The sequence below is a fragment of the Sus scrofa genome, chromosome 6 (assembly GCF_054392235.1).
Source record: "Sus scrofa isolate SSC_HxYL_T2T_F1_AM1 chromosome 6, Sscrofa_HxYL_maternal_Yorkshire_Landrace_v2.0, whole genome shotgun sequence".
Lineage (NCBI taxonomy): Eukaryota > Metazoa > Chordata > Mammalia > Artiodactyla > Suidae > Sus > Sus scrofa.
In genome coordinates, this window is record NC_139388.1 from 50,433,794 (window position 1) to 50,454,080 (window position 20,287).

Consider the following 20,287-nt stretch of genomic DNA (forward strand, 5'->3'; position numbering starts at 1 on the left):
AAATTCCATCCAAAAGCACCTGAATACACATTCTTCTCAAGTGCACATGGAACATTCTCTAGGACAGGTCATAATGTTAGGCCCCAAAACAAGTTTTAGCAAATTTAAGAAGACTGAAATGATATTCAGCATTTTTTTCAATCACATGGTATGAAAATGGAAATCAATTACCAGAATAAAACTAGGAAAATTCAGAAATATGTAGAGACTAAACAACATGCTACTGAATTACCAATGGGTCAAGAAAGAAATCAAAGGAAAATAAAAAAATGCCTTACGAAAAATGAAACTGGAAATACAACACACCAGAACTTATGGGGTCCAACAGAAGCAGTTCTAGGAAGTTCATAGCAACAAATGCGTGCTTAAAAAACCAAGAAAAATGTCTAACAACCTAACTTTACAATTCAAGGAAAGAGAAAAGAAGAAAAGCCCAAATTTAGTAGAAGGAAGGAAAAAACAAGGATCAGAGGAGAAAAAAAATCAAACAAAGTCCAAAAAGGCAATAGAAAAGATCAATGAAACCAAAAACTGATTGTTTGAAAAGATAAAATCAACAAACTTTTTAGCTAGCCTCACCAAGAAAAGAGAGGACTCACTCAAACAAAATAAAAAATACAAGAGGAGATGTTACAACCAATACCACAAAAATACAAAGGGTAAAAGACTTCTACAATTATATATAAAAAAAATTGGACAACCTAGAAGAAATGGATAAACTCCTAGAAACATACAAACATCCAAGACTGAATTATGAAGAAACAGAAAATCTGGAGTTCCCCCTGTGGTACAACAAGATCAGCAGTATCTTGGGAGCACTGGGACATAGGTTTGACCCCCAGCCTGGCACGGTGGATTAAAGATCTGGCATTGCCAGAGCTGCAGCTTGGGCTGAGGCTTCAGCTCAGTTCTGATCCCTGGCCCAGAAACTCCATATGCCCCAGGACAGCCAAAGAAAAAAAAAAAAGAAAAGGGGAGGGAAGGGAAGGAAAATGTGAACAGACTGATTACTAATAAGGAAGTTGAATCAGTAATTAAAAACTTCCCGGAGTTCCCGTTGTGGCGCAGTGGTTAACGAATCCGACTAGGAGCCATGCGGTTGCGGGTTCGGTCCCTGCCCTGGCTCAGTGGGTTAACGATCTGGCGTTGCCGTGAGCTGTGGTGTAGGTTGCAGACGCGGCTCGGATCCCGTGTTGCTGTGGCTCTGGCTAGGCCGGTGGCTACAGCTCCGATTCAACCCCTGGCTTGGGAACCTCCATATGCCGCGGGAGCGGCCCAAGAAATAGCAACAACAACAACAACAAAAAAGACAAAAGACAAAAACTTCCCAACAAACAAAAGTCCAGGACCAAATGGCTGCATTGACAAATTCTACCAAACACTCAAAGAAAAATTAATACCAATTCTTCTAAAAATCCTCCAAAAACAGAAGAGGAGAGGACACTTTCAAACTCATTTCACAAGGCCAGCATTCCCCTGATATTAAAACCAGACAAGGACACCACAATAAAAGAAAATCACAGGCCAATATTCCTGAGGAACACAGATGCAAAAATCCTCAACAAAATATTAGCAAATATGAACCCAATAAATATTAAGAAGGATTATACACCATGATAAAGTGGGATTTATTCTGGGATGCATGCATGGTTCAATATCTATAAATCAATCAATATAATACACTACATCATCAAAATGAATGATAACAATCATATGAGACATCAATAGATGAAAGAAAAGCACTTGTCAAAATTCAACATCCATTCTTGATAAAAATTCTCAACAAAGTGGGTACATAGGGAACATATCTCAACATAATAAAGGATATATATGACAAAACCATGCTAAAACCATAGTAAATGATGTAAAGCTGAGAGCTTTTCCTCTAAAATCAGGGACAAGACAGGATGCCTACCTATTCTATTTTTATTCAACAGAGTACTGGAAGTCTTAGAGCAATTAGGTATGAGGTACGAAAAATAAAAGGCGTCCAAATGGAAAGGAAGAAGTAAAACTTTCACTATTTTCAGATGACATAATATACATAGAAAACCCTAAAGACTACCCAAAAACTGTTAGGATAAGTGATTTCAGTAATGTTTCAAGATGCGAAATGAAGATACAGAAATTGCTTCAGTTTTATACACTAATAATGAAATATCTGAATGAGAAATTAAGAAAACAATTCCACTTACAATTGCATTAAAAAGAACAAAATACTTTGGAATAAATTTAAGGAATTAGGTGGAAGACTGTACAATGAAAACCATAAGATCTAATGAAAGAAACTGTAAAAAACACAAATAAATGGAAAGATATTCCACGCTCATGGACTGCAAGAACTTATGTTGTTTAAATGTTCATATTACCCAAAACAATCTATAGATTCAATCAAATCTCTATTAAAATTCTGGTGGCATTTTTCACAGAAAGAGAACAATCATAAATTTTGTATGGAACCACAAAAGACCCCAAATAGCCAAAGAAATCATGATAAAGAAAAACAAAGCTGGAGGCATCATGCTCCCAGATTTCAAAATACTCAAGACTTCTTTTTGCTTTGTGTATTTGTTTTGTAAATACTTTTTTTTTTTCTTTTTAGGATGTCCCAGGCCAGGGGTCAAATTGGAACTAGAGCTGCCAGCCTACACCACAGCCACAGCAATGCTGGATCCAAGCCATGTGTCTGACCTACACCACAGCTCACGGCAACACCGGATCCTTAACCCACTGAGTGAGGCCAGGGATCGAACCTGCATCCTCATGGATGTTAGATTCGTTTACACTGAACCACGATGGGAACTCCAGTAAATACTTTAAAATACTTTGTTTTTTATGTCTGACTTTCCAACCAAGTAAATATTTCACATGATTATAAAAAAATAAAACAATTGTTAAAGCTATACCTAAAAATCAAAAGCGAAATGAAACAAATGAACTTAATAATGTATCATACTTGTGGCTTAACCATGCAGGGAGGAATTAGTTCTACGTACTTTAAAGCATAGTAATTGGGATTAATTCCCTAGAGAGATATACCCCAAGGGCAAGTAGATCTATAGAGAAATATTAAATTATTTGCAGTAGGAATATTTTAAGTACTGATAATATTGCTCTGAACTAATATCTATATTAGTTATATAAACATATATAGATCTATAGATTGATGGATAAATGAACAAAATAAAAGATTAAAAGATAAAATCAAAGTAAAACTCAGTAACTAATTTTTTTTTTTTTTGTCTTTTTGTCTTTTTAGGGCTGCACCCGCAGCATATGTAGGTTCCCAAGGCTAGGGGTCCAATCGGAGCTGTAGCTGCCAGCCTACGCCACAGCCACAGCAATGCCAGATCCAAGCCACATCTGGGACCTACACCACAGTTCATGGCAAGGCTGGATCCTTAACCCACTGAACAAGGCCAGGGATCAAACCCTTAACCTCATGGTTCCTGGTTGGATTCATTTCCACTGCGCCACGACAGGAATTCCTTAGTTTTTTGTTTTTCATACTGCCATTTTCAATTAAAAAATTTATAATTGGAGTACAATTTCATTTATATGAAATGTCTGAAAAGACAAATTTATAGAGACAAAGCAGATTAGTGGTTGATTAGACTGGGCGGAGGGAGTAGAGTATGAGATTGCCCAGGGAGGGCAAAAATGATCTAAAATTACACCACGGTGATGGGTGAACAGCCCTGTGAATATATACATATATATATATATTTTTTTTTAAACACTGAATTGTACACTTAAAGTGTAAATTGTACGGGATGTACATCAAGCTGTTAAAAAAATAAAAAGGAGAAGTTCCCCTTGTGGCGCAGTGGTTAACGAATCACTAGGAACCATGAGGTTGCGGGTTCGGTCCCTGCCCTTGCTCAGTGGGTTAACGATCCAGCGCTGCCGTGAGCTGTGGTGTAGGTTGCAGACGCGGCTCGGATCCCACGTTGCTGTGGCTCTGGCGTAGGCCGGTGGCTACAGCTCTGATTCAACCCCTAGCCTGGGAACCTCCATATGCTTTGGGAGCGGTCCAAAGAAATAGCAAAAAAAGACCAAAAAAAAAAAAAACCAACAAAAAAAAAGGAGTTCCTGTTGGGGCTCAGTGGAAATGAATCTGACTAGTATGCATGAGGAACAGGGTTCACTCCCTGGCTTTGCTCAGTGGGTTAAGACCCTGGCATTGCCATGAGCTGTGGTGTAGGCAGCAGACACTGCTTGGATCCTGCATTGCTATGGCTACAGAATAGGCCGTGGGGAGTTCCCGTCGTGGCGCAGTGGTTAACGAATCTGACTAGGAACCATGAGGTTGCGGGTTCGGTCCCTGCCCTTGCTCAGTGGGTTAACGATCCGGCGTTGCCGTGAGCTGTGGTGCAGGTTGCAGACGCGGCTCGGATCCCGCGTTGCTGTGGCTCTGGCGTAGGCCGGTGGCTACAGCTCTGATTCAACCCCTAGCCTGGGAACCTCCATATGCCGAGGGAGCGGCCCAAGAAATAGCAACAACAACAACGACAAGAAGACAAAAAAAAAAAAAAAAAAAAAAAAAAAAAGAATAGGCCGTGGCTGTAGCTGATTCAACCTCCAGTCTGTGAACTTCCATAGGCTGCAGGTGTGGTCCTAAAAAGAAAAAAAAAAAATAGCCACAGTGGTTTGAAACATGTAAGATTTGCTAAAACCTATGAATAATAATAGTAAAATAATTCACCAGGAGATGCTAGGGAACCAATTCAATAGCCTGAAATCCTATAAAGGGGAAGAATCAATTTATTCTGCCTTTACTATATACACTGCACATCAAGGTAACCAGCTGATGGAAGAAATTTTTTCTTTAGTAAAATATTCCAGCTAGTAAATGAATAAGGAATGATATAATTCAAATATTACTTTTTTTTTTTACTCTTAGTGAAATATAGCTAACAATCATACATGTTTTCTAAAGTGAGTATGGTAGTAAAAAGAGATACTTCTATTTTGAACATTTGGCAACTAAAGGGAAAAATACCCTTCTGTCTCTCTACCTTACTTCCTCTAGTATTTCAGGCTAATAGCCTTTTTTTTTTTGTCTTTTTAGGGCCACACTGTAGCTCTAACTGTGCAGATGAATACTGCAGAAGAAAAATCAAGCAACCACATGAAACAGGCTCACTTTAAATTCCTGAAAACTAACATCAAGTGGTCTTTAATGCTGCCCGAAAATCATATTTCTCTATTCTCTGTCCCACTCTAAGTGATTATTTTACTCTTTTTCTCTCCTCAAACCCCTAACATTTGCTCCTGCTACTTAAGGACATGTCTATAGCATTTTCCCCTTTCTCTTTTGCTTCATCAAATTTCTGTTCAGTCATTTCAATTGATATATAGAGTTATTAGATAACTCTTAACTCTACTACTCTATTTCATTCCTATTTAGGAAAAAAACTTGAGTTGTTTATATTGTTATCACCAATTTTTCTTCTCTGGCTCTCTCCACTGCGACTCTTCTTCTGGGTCACCAACAATTTTCAGTAAACACCGCTAAAGGAAACATTCCTTTTTCAGTCCTCTTTTGCTTGGCCTATCAGTAGCATCTAACACAGTTCTCATTAAAACACATTTTTCCTTTGGTTTCCAGGATATCACACTCACCTGGGTTTCTTTCGACCATTCTAAACATTCCCTCTCAGTCTCTTTTGCCGATTCCTCCTCATTTCATCCAGTCTATTAGCCTTACACATTACCTATCTGCTGATAATTCCAAAATGTATGTCTCCAATCTAGGTCTCAGATCGTTTTTTTTTTTTTTTTTTTTTTTTTTTTTGAACTTCAGACTTGTATATCCACTGCTAACTTAATATTATTTCCACCTGAATGTCCAATGGGCATCTCATACTTACTCCAAACTAAAATCTCACTAGCTTCCTATGCCCCAAATTGGTTTTTCTTACCTTCTTTCCCTTCTCAGTTAATAACTCCTTTCTTCAAGTTGCTCAGATTAAAAAATATTGTGTAATGGAGTTCCCATTGTGGCTCAGTGGAAACGAATCTGACCATGAGATTGCAGGTTCGATCCTTGGACTTGCTCAGAGGGTTAAGGATCTGGCATTGCATGAGCTGGGGTGTAGGTTGAAGACGAGGCTCGGATCTGGCGTTGCTGTGGCTGTGGTGTACGCCAGCAGCTGTAGCTCTGATTAGACCCCTAGCCTGGGAACCTCCATATGCCGCAGGTGTGGTCCTAAAAAGACAAAAGACAAATAATTCTGAACAAGAATTAAATAAGAATCTTTAAAAAAAATAGTGTCATAGGTATAACTGATTCACTTTGCTGTGAACCTGAAGCTATACAACACTGTAAATCAACAATACCCCAATAAAATAAAATTTAAAAAAAATACTGTCTTCCTGTCACATACTCCACATCAGTTCAGTCCACAAATTTTGTCAGCTCTACCTTTAAATTATATCCAGTACATGACTACTACTTACCATTTTTACTACTCTGGTCCAGGTCACCAACATCTTTTCCCTAGATTAATGCAATAGTTTTCTAATCAATCTCTCTGCTTCTGCCCTTGTCCCTGCCTTCCTCCCCGATTCTTCTTGTAATTCTCTCATTAGAGCAGTCAAAGCAATCCTTTAAATAATAAGATATCACTCACATGTTCAAAACTTTCTATCAGCTTCCCATCTCATTCAGAGCAAAAGCCAAGGTCATTAATATTGCCCATAAAGCCCAGCCTGATCTGTCCTTCGCTCACTTACCTTTCTTCAGTCATGTCTCACTACTCTCCCTTTCATTCACTCTAGTTCAGCCTCTTTGTAACAGGCTTATCTCCATCTCCTGTTGTTTTTGTCTTTTTATGCCCGCAGGTGTGGCATATGGAAGTTCCCAGGCTAGGGGTCGAATCAGAGCCACAGCTGCTGGCCTATACCACAGCTATAGCCATGCAGGATCCTCGACCCACTTAGCAAGGCCTGGGATGGAACCTGCATCCCCATGGATACTAGTCAGGTTCATTACCACTGAGCCATGACAGGAAATGCAAGGCTTTTATAACTGCTTCCCTTAATTAAATGCATAACTAGCTCCTTCATATCTTTATTATTACATATTCAGGATGCATTCCTAGCTACCCCATCTAAAACACCAAGTCCCATCCCTGATTCTACATATCCTTCTGCTTTACCTATCCTCTTACAATTTTTTGCTATTTAATGTATGTTATATTTAACTTACCTTATTTATTACCTGGCCCACAACAATGTAAGTACCATGATAGCAGAGAGCTTGTCTCCTTTGTTCAATGCCATATCCCAATCATCTATAATAATTCCTGTTGCACACAGCTTTCAATAAATGATGAGTGGATGAATGAATGAATCCTTAATACCTGAAGAACCTGGAAAAGAAATTTGAAAATAGAACACTGCTTTAGAAAAATATCTTGGAAAACACATAATTCACACAAAAAAGACTTTTAAAATGCTTGACCTCAGTAGTAATCAAATAATTGAAAATTAAAGAAATAATTTTACATCCATGAGGTTAAAACATTACTACTAATATTAATGATAACCATTGTTATCAAGGGTGTATGAATATAGGCAATCTTTTTTTGTGTGTGTGTGGTCTTTTTAGGGCTTCACCCACGGCAAATGAAATTCCCAGGCTAGGGAACTACACCACAGCCACTGCAATGCCAGATCCAAGCTGCATCTTCGACCTATGCCACAGCCTTTGGCAAGCCAGATCCTTAACCCGCTAAGCAAAGCCAGGGATCAAACCCACATCTTGGATACTCGTCGGGTTTCTTAACCCACTGAGCCACAACAGGAACTCTGGCAATCTTATATTATCCCATGAATACTATAGTTTATTGGGACCTAACAAGAGAATAATCGGATACATTTAGGAGCCTTTTTTTTCTATTTTTTTGGCCACCTCAGAGGCAGGCAATGTTTCCAGGCCAGAGATCCAACTATGCCACAGCAGCTACAATGTGGGATGCTTAACCTGTTGAACCACCAGAGAATTCCTAGGGAGACTTTACTAAGCACATATATCTTGACCTATCAGTTTCACTTCTAAGACCCTGCCCCCTATCCAACAACCCCTTACCCCCTCAAAAAAAAAATTAAAAAATTAAGAATGTGCACTATAGGGAGTTCCCGCTGTGGCACAACTGGTTAAGGATCCCAGTAGCTGCAGGTTGGATGCCGAGCCTCACACAGTGGGTTAAGTATCTGCGGTTGCTGTAGCTGTGGTGTAGGTTAGCAGCTGCAGCTGGGACTGGATCTCTGGCCCAGGAACTTCCACATGCCCCCCCCCCCAGTGAAAAAGAAAAATAAAGTGCATTGTAACATGTGCCAAATAGTTGCTGATAAACACGTTCTTTATAAAGGCAAGCAGTTGAAAAGAAGTAAATTACCCAACATGGGTATGGTATGCATTAAAATATATACCATAAAAAACTTTAAAATGATGATGTAGACTTGTAATAGTTTAAATGGAAAGATATTAATTGGGCATTGTTAAATGGCACAGGTAGTTTACAGAACGTACCTATAGTGTGATTCCAATTTTCAAGCTATTATGAATATATATATGATTCCATGTGTATGTATTCACAGAGGGAGGCGGCAAAAGATGGGAAATAAATTTTGATAGTGGCAGATAGAAATAGGAATGATTTTTGGTTTTTTTTTTGTCTTTTTGCCTTTTTTAGGGCCGCTTTTCGCGGCATATAGAGGTTCCCAGGCTAGGGGTCTAATCGGAGCTGTAATCACCGGCCTACGCCAGAGCCACAGCAACGTGGGATCTGAGCCGCTTCTGCGACTACACCACAGCTCAGGGAAACGCCGGATCGTTAACCCACTGAGCAAGGCCAGGGATCGAACCCGCAACCTCCTGGTTCCTAGTCGGATTCGTTAACCACTGCGCCACGACGGGAACTCCGATTTTTGTTTTCTTAGAGCTTTTCTGTATTTTGTGATTTGGGGCGGGGAGTCGGGAGGAAGGAGCATGACGTTAAAGCCCACAAAATAACCTAGCCAATATACAAAAATAAACTTTGAAATTAAATACTAATACAAAGTGTCGAGGCTATTGATGTCTCATATAAAAACATATTTCCGATTACCATAACCACAGAAACCAAGCACTGGTGCAAACAGTCTCACAAAACTACACACACAACCGAACTCTATCTACCCTTCAACCACGGAGTTTTTTCTGCGTGATGCGCAGCCACGTTCATATTGAAACAGAAAAGGAAAAGCACATCCACAAAATCCGCCCACACACGATCCCAGGGCCACACTCAGTCACAGGCAAATGTCTGGCAAAAGTCCTGTCAAGCCACACGCCCACAGTCCTTCACACGCCACTCCCACGGCCTCAGGGAACCACCCGCGCGGGCAAAGCCCTGCCCCGCGTCCTCCTCCAACCACACGGGCACCAGGTCCGCAGGCCCCTACTCCACCCAGCACAAAGAGTCCCGGACTGTGAGCTCGCGGCCTCCCGAGGACTCACCACCAAGCCCGCGGACACAGGCCCCAATCCCACGCTTCCACACCGCCCAAGTGGCAGAGCCGGTGCGGCCCTAGCTGGGGCGCCACTAAGGTCCGGGCCGGCGGCGAATGAAGGCAGCACCGGCCTCGGTCCGTTAGACGAAGGATAACACTTCCCAGCGGCCCCCGCGCTCGCCGGGCGGGGCTGGCCTTTCGGTTGGGCAGCGGTGGGAACAACCGACCGCTGCGTTCGAGCGCTCTCAGATCGGCCCAGGGGGCTCAGCTGAGAGTTTGGCCGCAGCTGCCCCTCGTGAGTCCGGCCCTCGGAACCTGGGATTGCTACTTGGTGCTGAGACGTATCTGAAAAGATCCACAGCTTTACTGCCCCGGACTACATTTCCCAGAGGCCATCTCGGCCCACATCTATTTTCTGCAAAAAGTTTCCTCTTAATGTTTGGCTGGATCTTCGTGTTCTCGGCGTTTTGGTTCCCGGTCCGTGAAGAAAGCTCGGCTGAGTCTGTTTAGTTCCTTCTGGTCCACGCCCCACCCGGGACTGGACTTCAGTGGGATGACGGTGGGGAAAGATCAGGGCGCCGTGGAGAGACGAGAGCCGGAGCTTCAGGCTCCTGGAGGCAGTTAGAAAAGGGAGGAGTGCCATTGCGTGGTCGTATGTGGGAGACTTAAGCGGTGGAATTTGGGAGACTGCGGGGTCGAGGGAGGTCCAGTGACTTGGGGTCGTGGGAATTAATTTGCGATTATTTGTATGACCTCTTTATTCCAGCACTGACGTTTGTTCAGAGACAGTGGACAGTGTGTTTGTGTCCATTCCATGTGTGTGTTTCTGCTTTTCTGACTGGCACTTGTTACAACGTTGGAACTTACAAGGTTAAGGTAATAAACCATAATCACCAAAATATTAAACGGAAAAAATTATAGAAATTTCTGAATGTGTATTACTGGAAACACCCATGATTTTTACACCGTGTTACTCTACAGTCCGTGTGTGTTAAAAGGACATAGGTATTACAGGTAATTTAGAAAGATATTGAAGAAGACAAAGATGTTGAGCCATCAAATGAAAGTTCATGTCAATAAAGTGGCCTCGACATCAGGAGTGAGAAGTGTTAAGTGGAAAAGGAGAGAGGTAACCAGGAGCCTAAGAATCCAGCAATCCAGAGTATGTCACTCCTTCCCTCAAGACCTGATTTTCTTACTTTCTTTTTTTTTTTCTTCAGCATTTCATATGAGTTCGTTTGACTTAAGAATTAAAAAACAATTGACAAATGAAAGTTTAAGATTCAGTGCAATAATTTTGCAGTAGGGACTAAAATGGAGAATTTTATCTATGAAAACACCCTAGTCTATGCTTTTGTGCAATAGTATGTTGGCAAGGAGAACAAAATACTGCAGACTACATCATGCTAAATATCAGGAACTTGTGGTGGTTGAAGTCAGATTTCTGACTCCTAAGCTTACTGAGAAGCTATAGAAAGTCCAAAGGACTATGTTATCTCTGGGAAGCAGTAGAAGGTAGTTTTCCTTTCACAGCCTTCCGCTCACTAGATGATAATGGGCACTGTTTCAGAGTAGGGTGAACCTGTTTCTGAGGAGGAAAAAGAGGGTTCCAAACACTGCACAGAGAGAACATGTCCTCTAAATCAGTTTGGCTTATTTTCTCCTATGTGTTTACTGACAGTACATTATTTTTATGTCTACTATGAGAATTATTTTTTGCTAGTTATTTTAATAGATAAGAAGAGAACAGAGTTAATGGTTCTATGTTCAGCTTCCTGATTTCATTTTTTGTTGTTTATCTATTTTAAGTTTTAGTGAAGTATTGTTAATTTACAAATTTGTGATAATTTCTGCTGTACAGCAGTCATACATATACACATAGCCATTCTCTCTCAGAGTCTTTTCTCATATAGATTATCACAGAATACTGGGTAGAGTTCTCTGTGCTATATAGCAAGTCCTCATTGGGCACTCATTCTATATACCACAGTCCCAAACCCCCAGTCCATCCCTTCCACCTTCTTCCACCTATCCCCTTGGGCACCCCAATGTTCATTTCAGCATTATTTACAATAGCCAAGGCATGGAAGCAACCTAAATGTCCATCAACAGAGGAATGGATAAAGATGTGGTACATAATACAATGGTAATATTACTCAGTCATAAAAAAGAATGAAATAATGCCATTTGCAGCAACATGGATGGACCTAGAAACCATCGTAATAAGTGAATTTAGTCAGACAATGAATGACAAACATATGGTATCACCTATATGTGGAATCTAAAAGGATAAAAATGAACTTATTTGCAGAACAGAAACAGACTCGCAGACTTTGAAAAACTTATGTTTACCAAAGCGGAACCCCTGATTTTTTTTTTTTTTTTTTTTTTTAGCTTTTTAGAGCCATACCCACGGACTGTGGAAGTTCCCAGGCCAGGGGTTGAATCAAAGCTACAGATGCCAGCCTACACCACAGCCACAGCAACACAGGATCCGAGCCGTGACTTTGACCCACACCACAGCTCACGGCAATGCTGGATCCTTAACCCACTGAGCAAGGCCAGGTACTGAACCCAAATCCTCATGAATACTAGTCGGGCTTGTTTATCACTGAGCCACAATGGGAACTTGCTGATTTCATTTTTTATACTTGTAGGTTTGTCTATTTTCCTTTTATTTGTCTTAAGCTTTGCTTCATATAAATCTCTCTTGTTGGTTGATACATATTTAGAATTGTAATAGCTTCCTGTTGAATTAATCCACTAGGAGATTATGAAATTTACCCTTTATAATCTTGCTTTTTGTCTTTGTCTGTTTGGATGTTACTATGGCTAGTGCATTGTTTATCTTTTTCTACCCTTTTGCTTTTAACCATTCTGTTTTATTTTTAAAGTATGTCTCTCACTAAGCAATATTATTTTTAAAATAAATGCCAATTGTACTCTTTGATTTGACATGTTGAGTGAATTTACATTTAATATTGTGGGGTTTTGGCCTACCACCTTAGAATTTAGAATTTGTTTTCTTTTTAGCCTAGCTTTTTTTTTTTTTTTTTTTTTTTTGGTCTTTTTTGGTCTTTTTAAGGTCATGCTCGCGGCCTATGGAGGTTCCCAGCTAGGGGTTGAATCGGAGCTACAGCTGCTGGCCTACACCGCAGCCACAGCAACGTGGGATCCAAGCTGCGACTTCAACCTACACCACAGCTCACTGATCCTTAACCCACTAAGCAAGGCCAGGGATCGAACGCACAACCTCAGTGTTACTAGTTGGGTTCGTTAACCACTGAGCCACGACAGGAACTCCATCTTTTTGGCCTAGCCTTTTTTTAAAACTTTTTATTTTGAAGTAATTCTGGATTCTCATGCAGTTGTGAGAAATAATTAAGAAAGTACCCAAGAACCCAAGTTTCTCCCAATGGTAACATCTTGCAATACTATATACAGTATCACAACCTTGACATTGATGCTTCTATTTCCATCATCACAAGAATCCTTCATGTTGTCCTTTTACAGCCATACCCACTTCCCTCCTTCTATCAACCCCCTCCTGAAGAGCTGGCAACCCTAATCTGTTCTCCATTTCTATAATTTTACCTTTCAAAAATGTTATGTAAATGGAATTACAAGGTATGCAATTAGAATATTGGCTTTTTCAGACTTCCTTGTGGTGTAGCAGAAATGAATTCAACTAGTAGCCATGAGGATTCGGGTTCAATCCCTGGCCTCACTGAGTGGGTTAAACATCTGGTATTGTGGTGACCTGTGGCGTAGCCCAGCAGCTGTAGCTCCTATTTGACCCCTAGCCTGGGAACTTCCATATGCTGTAAGTGTGGCCCTAAAAAAGAAAAAGAAAAAAAAAAAAAAGAATATTGACTTAATTCTCTGTAGATTCATACATTTGTTACATGTGTAATTCACTCTTTTTAGAATTCCATGTGGATATACCACAGTTTGCTTAGCCATTCACTCATTGAAGAACACATGGGTTGTTTACAACTTTTGGCTGTTATAATTTAAGCTGCTATATCCATTCATGTACAATTTTTTTGTGTGGAAATAAACTTTTATTTCAAACACCAAGGAGAGTTTTAGGAATTTGCCTATTTTTTTTTAAACCTATCTGGAATTTTCACTGAGATTGTACTGAGTATGTAAATTAATTGGGGTGAATTGACTTTTTTTTTTTTTTTTTTTTTTTTTTTTGCTTTTAAGGGCTGCACCTGCAACATATAGAAGTTCCCAGGCCAAGGGTTGAATCAGAGATGCAGCTGCCAGCCTACACTACAGCCCCAGCAACTCAGGATCCAAGGCACATTTGGGACCTACACCAAAGCTCACAGCAACGCTGGATCTTTAACCCATGAGCGAGGCCAGGGATGGAACCGGCAACCTCATGGCTACTAGTCAGGTTTGTTACTGCTGAGCCACGCCGGGAACTCCCCAGCAGTTTCTTAGGAATGTGCTCATTTCCAAATATTGGGTAATTATCCATATTATCTTTCAGCTAACTGATTTATACTTTAACTCCATTGTGGAAAGAGGCTTGTTTTGTGGCCCAGAATATTTTTTCTATCAATACTTTTTATCAGTATTTTTATCGAATAATCCAGTGCATTCCACAAAAACACTATTGAATAACTTACAAGGAAGTTGAATCATATTTTCTTTTTTTTTTTGTCTTTTTTGTCTTTTTTGTTTGTTTTTTCTAGGGCCACACCTGTGGCCTATGGAGATTCCCAGGCCAGGGGTCCAATCGGAGCTGCAGCTGCCAGCCCATGCCAGAGCCACAGCAACTTGGGATCCGAGCCTTGGCCGAGACCTACACCACAGCCCACGGCAGCACTGGATCCCTAACCAACTGAGGAAGGCCAGGGACCGAACCCGCAACCCCATGGTTCCCAGTTGGACTCATTGACCACTGAGCCATGATGGGAACTCCTGAATCATATTTTCTTTATTTAATTTAGCTTCCTCTTTTCTTCCCACACAGGTGACTGTCCAATGTGAAGTATCCAGAATATTTTTTATCTTTGTAAATGTTACATGTGCACTTGAAAAAATTAGGGTTTTTGTGGATTTGTTTGTTGTTGAATCAAACTGAGCCATAAAAGTGACAATGCCAAATCTTTAACTGCTAGGCCACTAAGGAACTCATTTTATTTTATTTTTTAATTAATATTTTTTGCTGTTGTTGGTTGCAGTGCTCTGTAAATATCAGGTCGATGACAGTGTTTTTCAAATTTTCTGTTTTAAACTGATTCTCTGCCTACTTGTTCTAACAGTTACTGAGAGTATAAGCGGAACATCTGGATTATAATTGTGGATTTATCTCCTTCTCCTAACTTTATCAGATTTTCTTTCATGTATTTTGATGTTATTATTAAGTGCATAAACATTTATGATTATTTTCTCTTGATGAACTACCTTATTATTATGAAATGATCTCAAGAAAACCCACACCCATTGGTCTGATCCTCAAGGTCTGCCATACACTCCTACTCCACTCTCTACCAGTCACTTTCTATCATAGTACATTCTTATAGTTAACCTCACAAATGTCACACACAAATAACACAATCACACACATGGTCACAGAAATGCACCATGCTCACTCCAACATTCAAGATTTTTGCATGGTCTCTCAACACACACGACAGGATCAAAAGGTCATGCAGTAACCGACAAAATCAGTCATGTGACAGAAACCAAAACAAATAAATTATAAACACTATTGTTCTAAGGGGGTATAGAGTCAGGTTAAGGAGTCATGGAGTATTGAAGGAGAGGTGTAATCAGAGAAGACCTGTTGGAGACATTTACATCCGTATGTAGCCAGTAAGGGAACTTTGAAGATACCCGGCAGAGGATCTATTTTAGGAAGACGGGACACATTCACATCCACAGTCACCAAATCACAAATACAGGAATCATACGCAAAGGGATGAACTTCTAGATCCTGACCCCTCCCCTCCGGTCTTCATTCCCAGGGCAAGAACGCCCTAGTGGGAGGTAGGACCGGGAGGGAACATAATGCATCTGCGCACTTCACTCCCAACTGCCCCGCCACACTTTTTTTTCCCGTCTCTCAGAATATGGGACCTCATCCTCACCCACTTTGTGTAGGGGCGGCCCTACACACCAACTCGACCCCCTGCGGTTAACACACTGCCTGTAATTCTCCGCCTGGTTACTAAGGGAGGTGGACCGAGACCTAGTGCCTGCGCACTTCAATCCGAAACCGTCTAGCGTGACGCTTGGCCTCGTCCTGTGGCGGACCCAGGTTTGAAGCAGAGAGGAAGCGATTGAGACTTCCACGCTCCGGCAAGGCCAGGGGGAATTCGCTGTGGCAGGAGCCGGGGCGTAGGGGGCGATGTTACGTATCCCCAGCAGAGCCGCCCTGTGGCTGTTGGTATCCCCCGCGCCGAGGCTTTTTCTGGTTAGGACTACATTTCCCAGAGGCCCCCGCGAGCACTGGGCCCCTGGCGCCTTTGTGTCCTCCGGAGGCCGAGTCGCTTATTTCCAGGCCCGCGGAGGCTGAGTTCCTTCAGATTCAGGGCAGGAGGTGGGCCCGAGAGGAGGTTGCCGGAGCCTTCCGGGCTGGGACCCGATCTTCCGGCAGTTCAGTTCTGCAGGTAGGAAGTGGGTTGAGGAGTGGCCTGTGGGTCACCCAGACGTCGGTCCTGGGCCTTTTCTGTGACTCTTCGTGTGAGAAGGTGATTGATACCTTACGGTGCGTGAGCCTGTCACCCGATATGCCTGTGCACATCAGATTTCTGTGACTGTGGGTGTGAGTCGATGGTTGGTGCCACAGAAGGTGAGACTGTCAGTAGGGGTGAGAGGGGACTCTGTCCCCTGTTGTTCCTGTATCCTCGGCCTCTTTGTGGTTGGAGTGTGTGAGTGAGACCATCGGTTGTGATACACTGATATTTGAGGCTGGGTGTTATGGGAGAGGTGACGGTGTGAGTCTGCCGGTACCCATGGCCGCTGACTGTGATCTTCGTAAGATGGTGGTTGGCGCTGTAGTTTTTAAGAATTTGTGAATGTATGTGTGTGTCGGGGAGGGTAGTGGGGACTGAGTGAGACTGTGCCACCAATATCCATTAAAGCTAGCCAAGTGTGTCACCAAGTTTCAGAGCCACTGATCTACTGGTGAGGAGAAAGAAAGATAAGTGGAGTCAGGAAGACCTTTGTTTGATCTTGGTGCTGTTATTTATTAGCTGTGTGTCTTTATGCAAATAGTTACATTGCTTGGAGTCAGTCTTTATTTGCAAAATCTAGAAAATCTGTTGTTAAAATAATAAATTAGGAAGTGATTTAGGCACAGGTTAAATTGTATGCCATTAGATTCCTAGGTCTCTATTAAGCTTTCTCTATTGGAGGGAAGGGTGCAACAGAGGAAAAAAGAAGCCAAAAAATTCTATGCTGCTTATTCTGGATGCTGCAAGGAAAGCCTAGTTTCTGATGTTCTTTTCTTCATCTCACTCATCTAAGGGCTGTGCCATTTCTCAAGTGAAGAGCCAAGGGGAGGAAAGAATGGCTGTTGGACTTCTTAAAGCCATGTACCAGGTGAGTTAGTGTTTCTCTTTCCTGAAATATTTTCCTGCTTTTCAAAAGAGCAGACTTTCCTTCTGCTGAAACCTTTCTGGGTAACCAATCACATCACTTTTTAAAATCCTCCAATGGATTCCCACCTTATTCTGGATAAATGCTAAAGTCCTTGCCCTGGCCTGCAAGGCGGTAAATATTTGGTCCCTGGCTATCCCTCCAACCTCATCTAATTTTTCTCGCTCTGTCTCTAACTCACTCACTCAGTTCCAGCCACACTAGCTTCCTTTTAGTGAGTCAAGTACACTTTTAACTCGTGGCCTTGCACTTACTGTTACCTCTACCTAGAATGCTGTCCCCCCAGATACAGACTAACTTATTCATTCTAGTCTCTGTCCAAATGTTCATTCAATAAACAGATTTTTACTAAGCACCTATTAACTAAGAGGGCTTAGTCCTTATCTTCTTCTCTATCTATACTCCTTTGTTGATCTCATTTCGTCTCATGGCTTAAAATACCATCAATATGCCAACAACTACCAAATTGTATACAGCCCAGAACCCTCTCCAAAAATCCAGACGAATATATCTAACTGCCTATTCAGCATCTTCATTTAGTTGTGGAATGGATACCTCGGATTCATCTGTCTCAAACTGAGTGAAATGAGCCACTGGAAATTTTGGGGCATCGGAGGGGCATGATCTGATTCCCATCACACTGGCTGCTATTGAAAATAAACTGAATGGGACAAAGAAAGAAACAGAAGAATCTATTGTAATACTTTTATATACTTTCCCATCTCAGATGTTCCAATTAAAAATCTTTTTTTTTTTTTTTTTTTTGTCTTTTTAGGGCTGCACCCACAGCATATGGAGGTTCCCAGACTAGGGGTCTAATCAGAGCTGTAGCTGCAGGCCTACATCACAGCCACAGCAACGTGGGATCCGAACTGTGTCTGCAACCTGCACCACAGCTTATGGCAATGTCAGATCCTTAACCCACTGAGTAAGGCCAGGGACTGAACCTGTGTCCTCTTGGATGCTAGTCAGATTCGTTTCCACTGAGCCATAATGAGAACTCCCCAGTTAAAAGTCTTCCATCAGGAAGTTCTTTTTGTCCTACCGTCAAAATTTATCCAGAATCTGACCACTTTTTACTACCCTCAGTTTCCATTCTGGTCTAAACCATTATCTCTCACCTGGATTATTGCTTTGCTTTTCTAACCTGTCTCCCTATTTCTACCCTTACTGTCTTTATTCTCAACAGAGCAGCCAAAGTGATCCTGTTACACGTCATATTATGTCATTCCTCTTCGTGGCAGGCAGAGAAATAATAAAAAGTATAGATAACTCTTTCAAATAGTTTTGCTGTAAGAGAAGGAGAGACTAAAGATGGTAACTAAAGGAGGAACTGGTGGACAAGGCTTTTTAAAGATGAGTATATGTCTGTGGGCTGATGTTAAAGATTCAATAGAAAGGGAAATTGAAGATGAAGAGGAAAGAGGAGGGAATTGATGGAACACTGTGCTTAAGTGTTTGAGAGGAGCTGAGTTCTAGAGTTCAAGTGGAGGGGTTGGCCTTTGCTAGGAAAATGGGCTATTCATTTATAGTAACAGGATCACGTTAGAGTAAATGGTCACAGATGCAAGTCGATGTGTCGATGTTGGGGAGGGTTGTGGAAATTCTTCTAAAATAGCTTTTGGTTTTTTTTTTTTCAGTGAAATAAAGCAAGATCATTAGCTGAGTTAGGGTAGGGGAAGAAGTACTGAAGATTTGAGAAGATGGTCATTTAGGAGGGTGGGGGAGATGAATGGAGTAGAGCAATGTATCCTAAGTAGACAGACACGTATCATTTTGGCCTACTTGAAGTTGGTGATCATGAATTTAAAGTGAGACCAACTGGTATGGTTGGTATGATTTCTCCAGCAGAGTTCAGCCATGCAGGGTATAGAACCAGAGTATGCTGAGTGATGACTTGTTTAACCAGGGAGTTCAGCTAAGTGAGAGAGGGACAGGGAAGTTGAGGGCATATGCATGGGGGTGATTATAACAAGCGGTTGTTCTAGGCAGTGAGGGTAGGTGGCGATGAGGAACAGTGAAAATGCAGCGAGATCAATGATTTGTAGGTTCTAGTGGTGTCAAAGATTTAGGCTAATTGGGGTACCAGAGGGGAAAAATTGGAAATAGGAAGTGGAAGTGAGAGTAGGAGAGTTGAGATTATGGAGGGCTTGGCACTTATTGGTAATGACAAGGTCTAGGGCATGATGATGCAAGTGAGTGACTGCAGAAGTGTGCAGCACGAGGTTATTGGAGGAGGGACGCTCAGAAAACTGAGGCCAGGTTGTGGGGAGGGCTATTTATATGGATATAGAAATGACCAAAGATTATGTATTAATGGGAGTAGCACTGGAGAGAGTGATAGTGAGCCAGATGCTGAAGTGTTCAAGGAATGACAGAAAATTGGTATATACCAGGAATTGGTAGACAACTAAAACAAGGAGGGATAATGATACAGCCTGATTTCAGGACATTGAAAATAGGTGTCTTTTAGGGAAGTGGTTGGGCTAATGGTCTGGAAACTGTTATAAGGAGGAGAGGTCACCTACTTCACCTCCACGTGCTGTGGTATAAGGGACGCAAGAAATGAGACAGTCACCACATGACAGGGCTTCAGGGGAAGTAGTCTTCTCTGCTGGGAGCCATGTTTCTGTGAGGCAAAAAGTAAAGAGAACGGTTGATTTTCTTCAGAGTGGTTGGATTATAATTTATGAATGGATTTTGAAACCAAGTAGTTGGTGAGAGGTCAAATATTTTAAGAGGTTCTTTGTCAGTGGTCAGAATTTAAATTCCTTATATTACATTTATAATTATTTTCATTGTATAAATTAAAGACATAAAATATTCATTTATTATATATTTATGTAAGCTAAGGAAAAACATTTTTGGGATCATATATACCGTAAGAACTAAACACTTAACAGTAGTGTTTCTATAATATATGGGAGATGTTACTGCTTAAGATGGAGGGGGAGAAATTCACAAACTATGTCATATAATTAAATAAGAACTTTCATATAATTAAAAAAAAGTTCTCGGAGTTCCCGTCGTGGCGCAGTGGTTAACGAGTCCGACTAGGAACCATGAGGTTGCGGGTTTGGTCCCTGGCCTCGCTCAATGGGTTAAGGATCCGGCATTGCTGTGAGCTGTGGTGTAGGTTGCAGACACGGCTCGGATTCCATGT

General features: G+C 41.4%; 3 protein-coding genes across 7 annotated transcripts in view; 1 reads left to right on the plus strand and 2 right to left on the minus strand.

Annotated features, from left to right (window-relative positions):
• Window positions 1–9,657, minus strand: part of ZNF569 (zinc finger protein 569) — a 61,863-nt gene extending 52,206 nt beyond the window's left edge. For both annotated transcript variants that reach the window (XM_005664555.4, XM_084960622.1), the window contains exons 1-2: window positions 9,509–9,657; window positions 7,214–7,376 (exon numbers count right to left, since the gene is read on the minus strand). The gene's annotated coding sequence lies outside the window, so the exon portion shown is untranslated. The remainder of the gene's footprint in view (window positions 1–7,213; window positions 7,377–9,508) is intronic.
• A 278-nt stretch (window positions 9,658–9,935) lies between these two features.
• ZNF570 (zinc finger protein 570) overlaps window positions 9,936–20,287 on the plus strand; it is a 32,013-nt gene continuing 21,661 nt past the window's right edge. Inside the window, exons 1-3 of one of the 4 annotated variants that reach the window (XM_084960708.1) lie at window positions 9,936–9,978; window positions 10,268–10,377; window positions 16,993–17,067. In XM_084960708.1, coding sequence (XP_084816834.1) covers window positions 17,035–17,067 — 33 coding nt within the window. In that variant the 5' untranslated portion in view covers window positions 9,936–9,978; window positions 10,268–10,377; window positions 16,993–17,034. Of the gene's footprint in view, window positions 9,979–10,267; window positions 10,378–15,975; window positions 16,215–16,962; window positions 17,068–20,287 lie in introns of those variants that run through there. The other 3 variants (XM_013998449.3, XM_013998450.3, XM_084960706.1) reach the window with 3 other exon arrangements.
• Window positions 16,688–20,287, minus strand: part of LOC102164547 (uncharacterized) — an 86,886-nt gene continuing 83,286 nt past the window's right edge. Inside the window, exon 4 of the mRNA XM_084960631.1 lies at window positions 16,688–19,753. The gene's annotated coding sequence lies outside the window, so the exon portion shown is untranslated. The remainder of the gene's footprint in view (window positions 19,754–20,287) is intronic.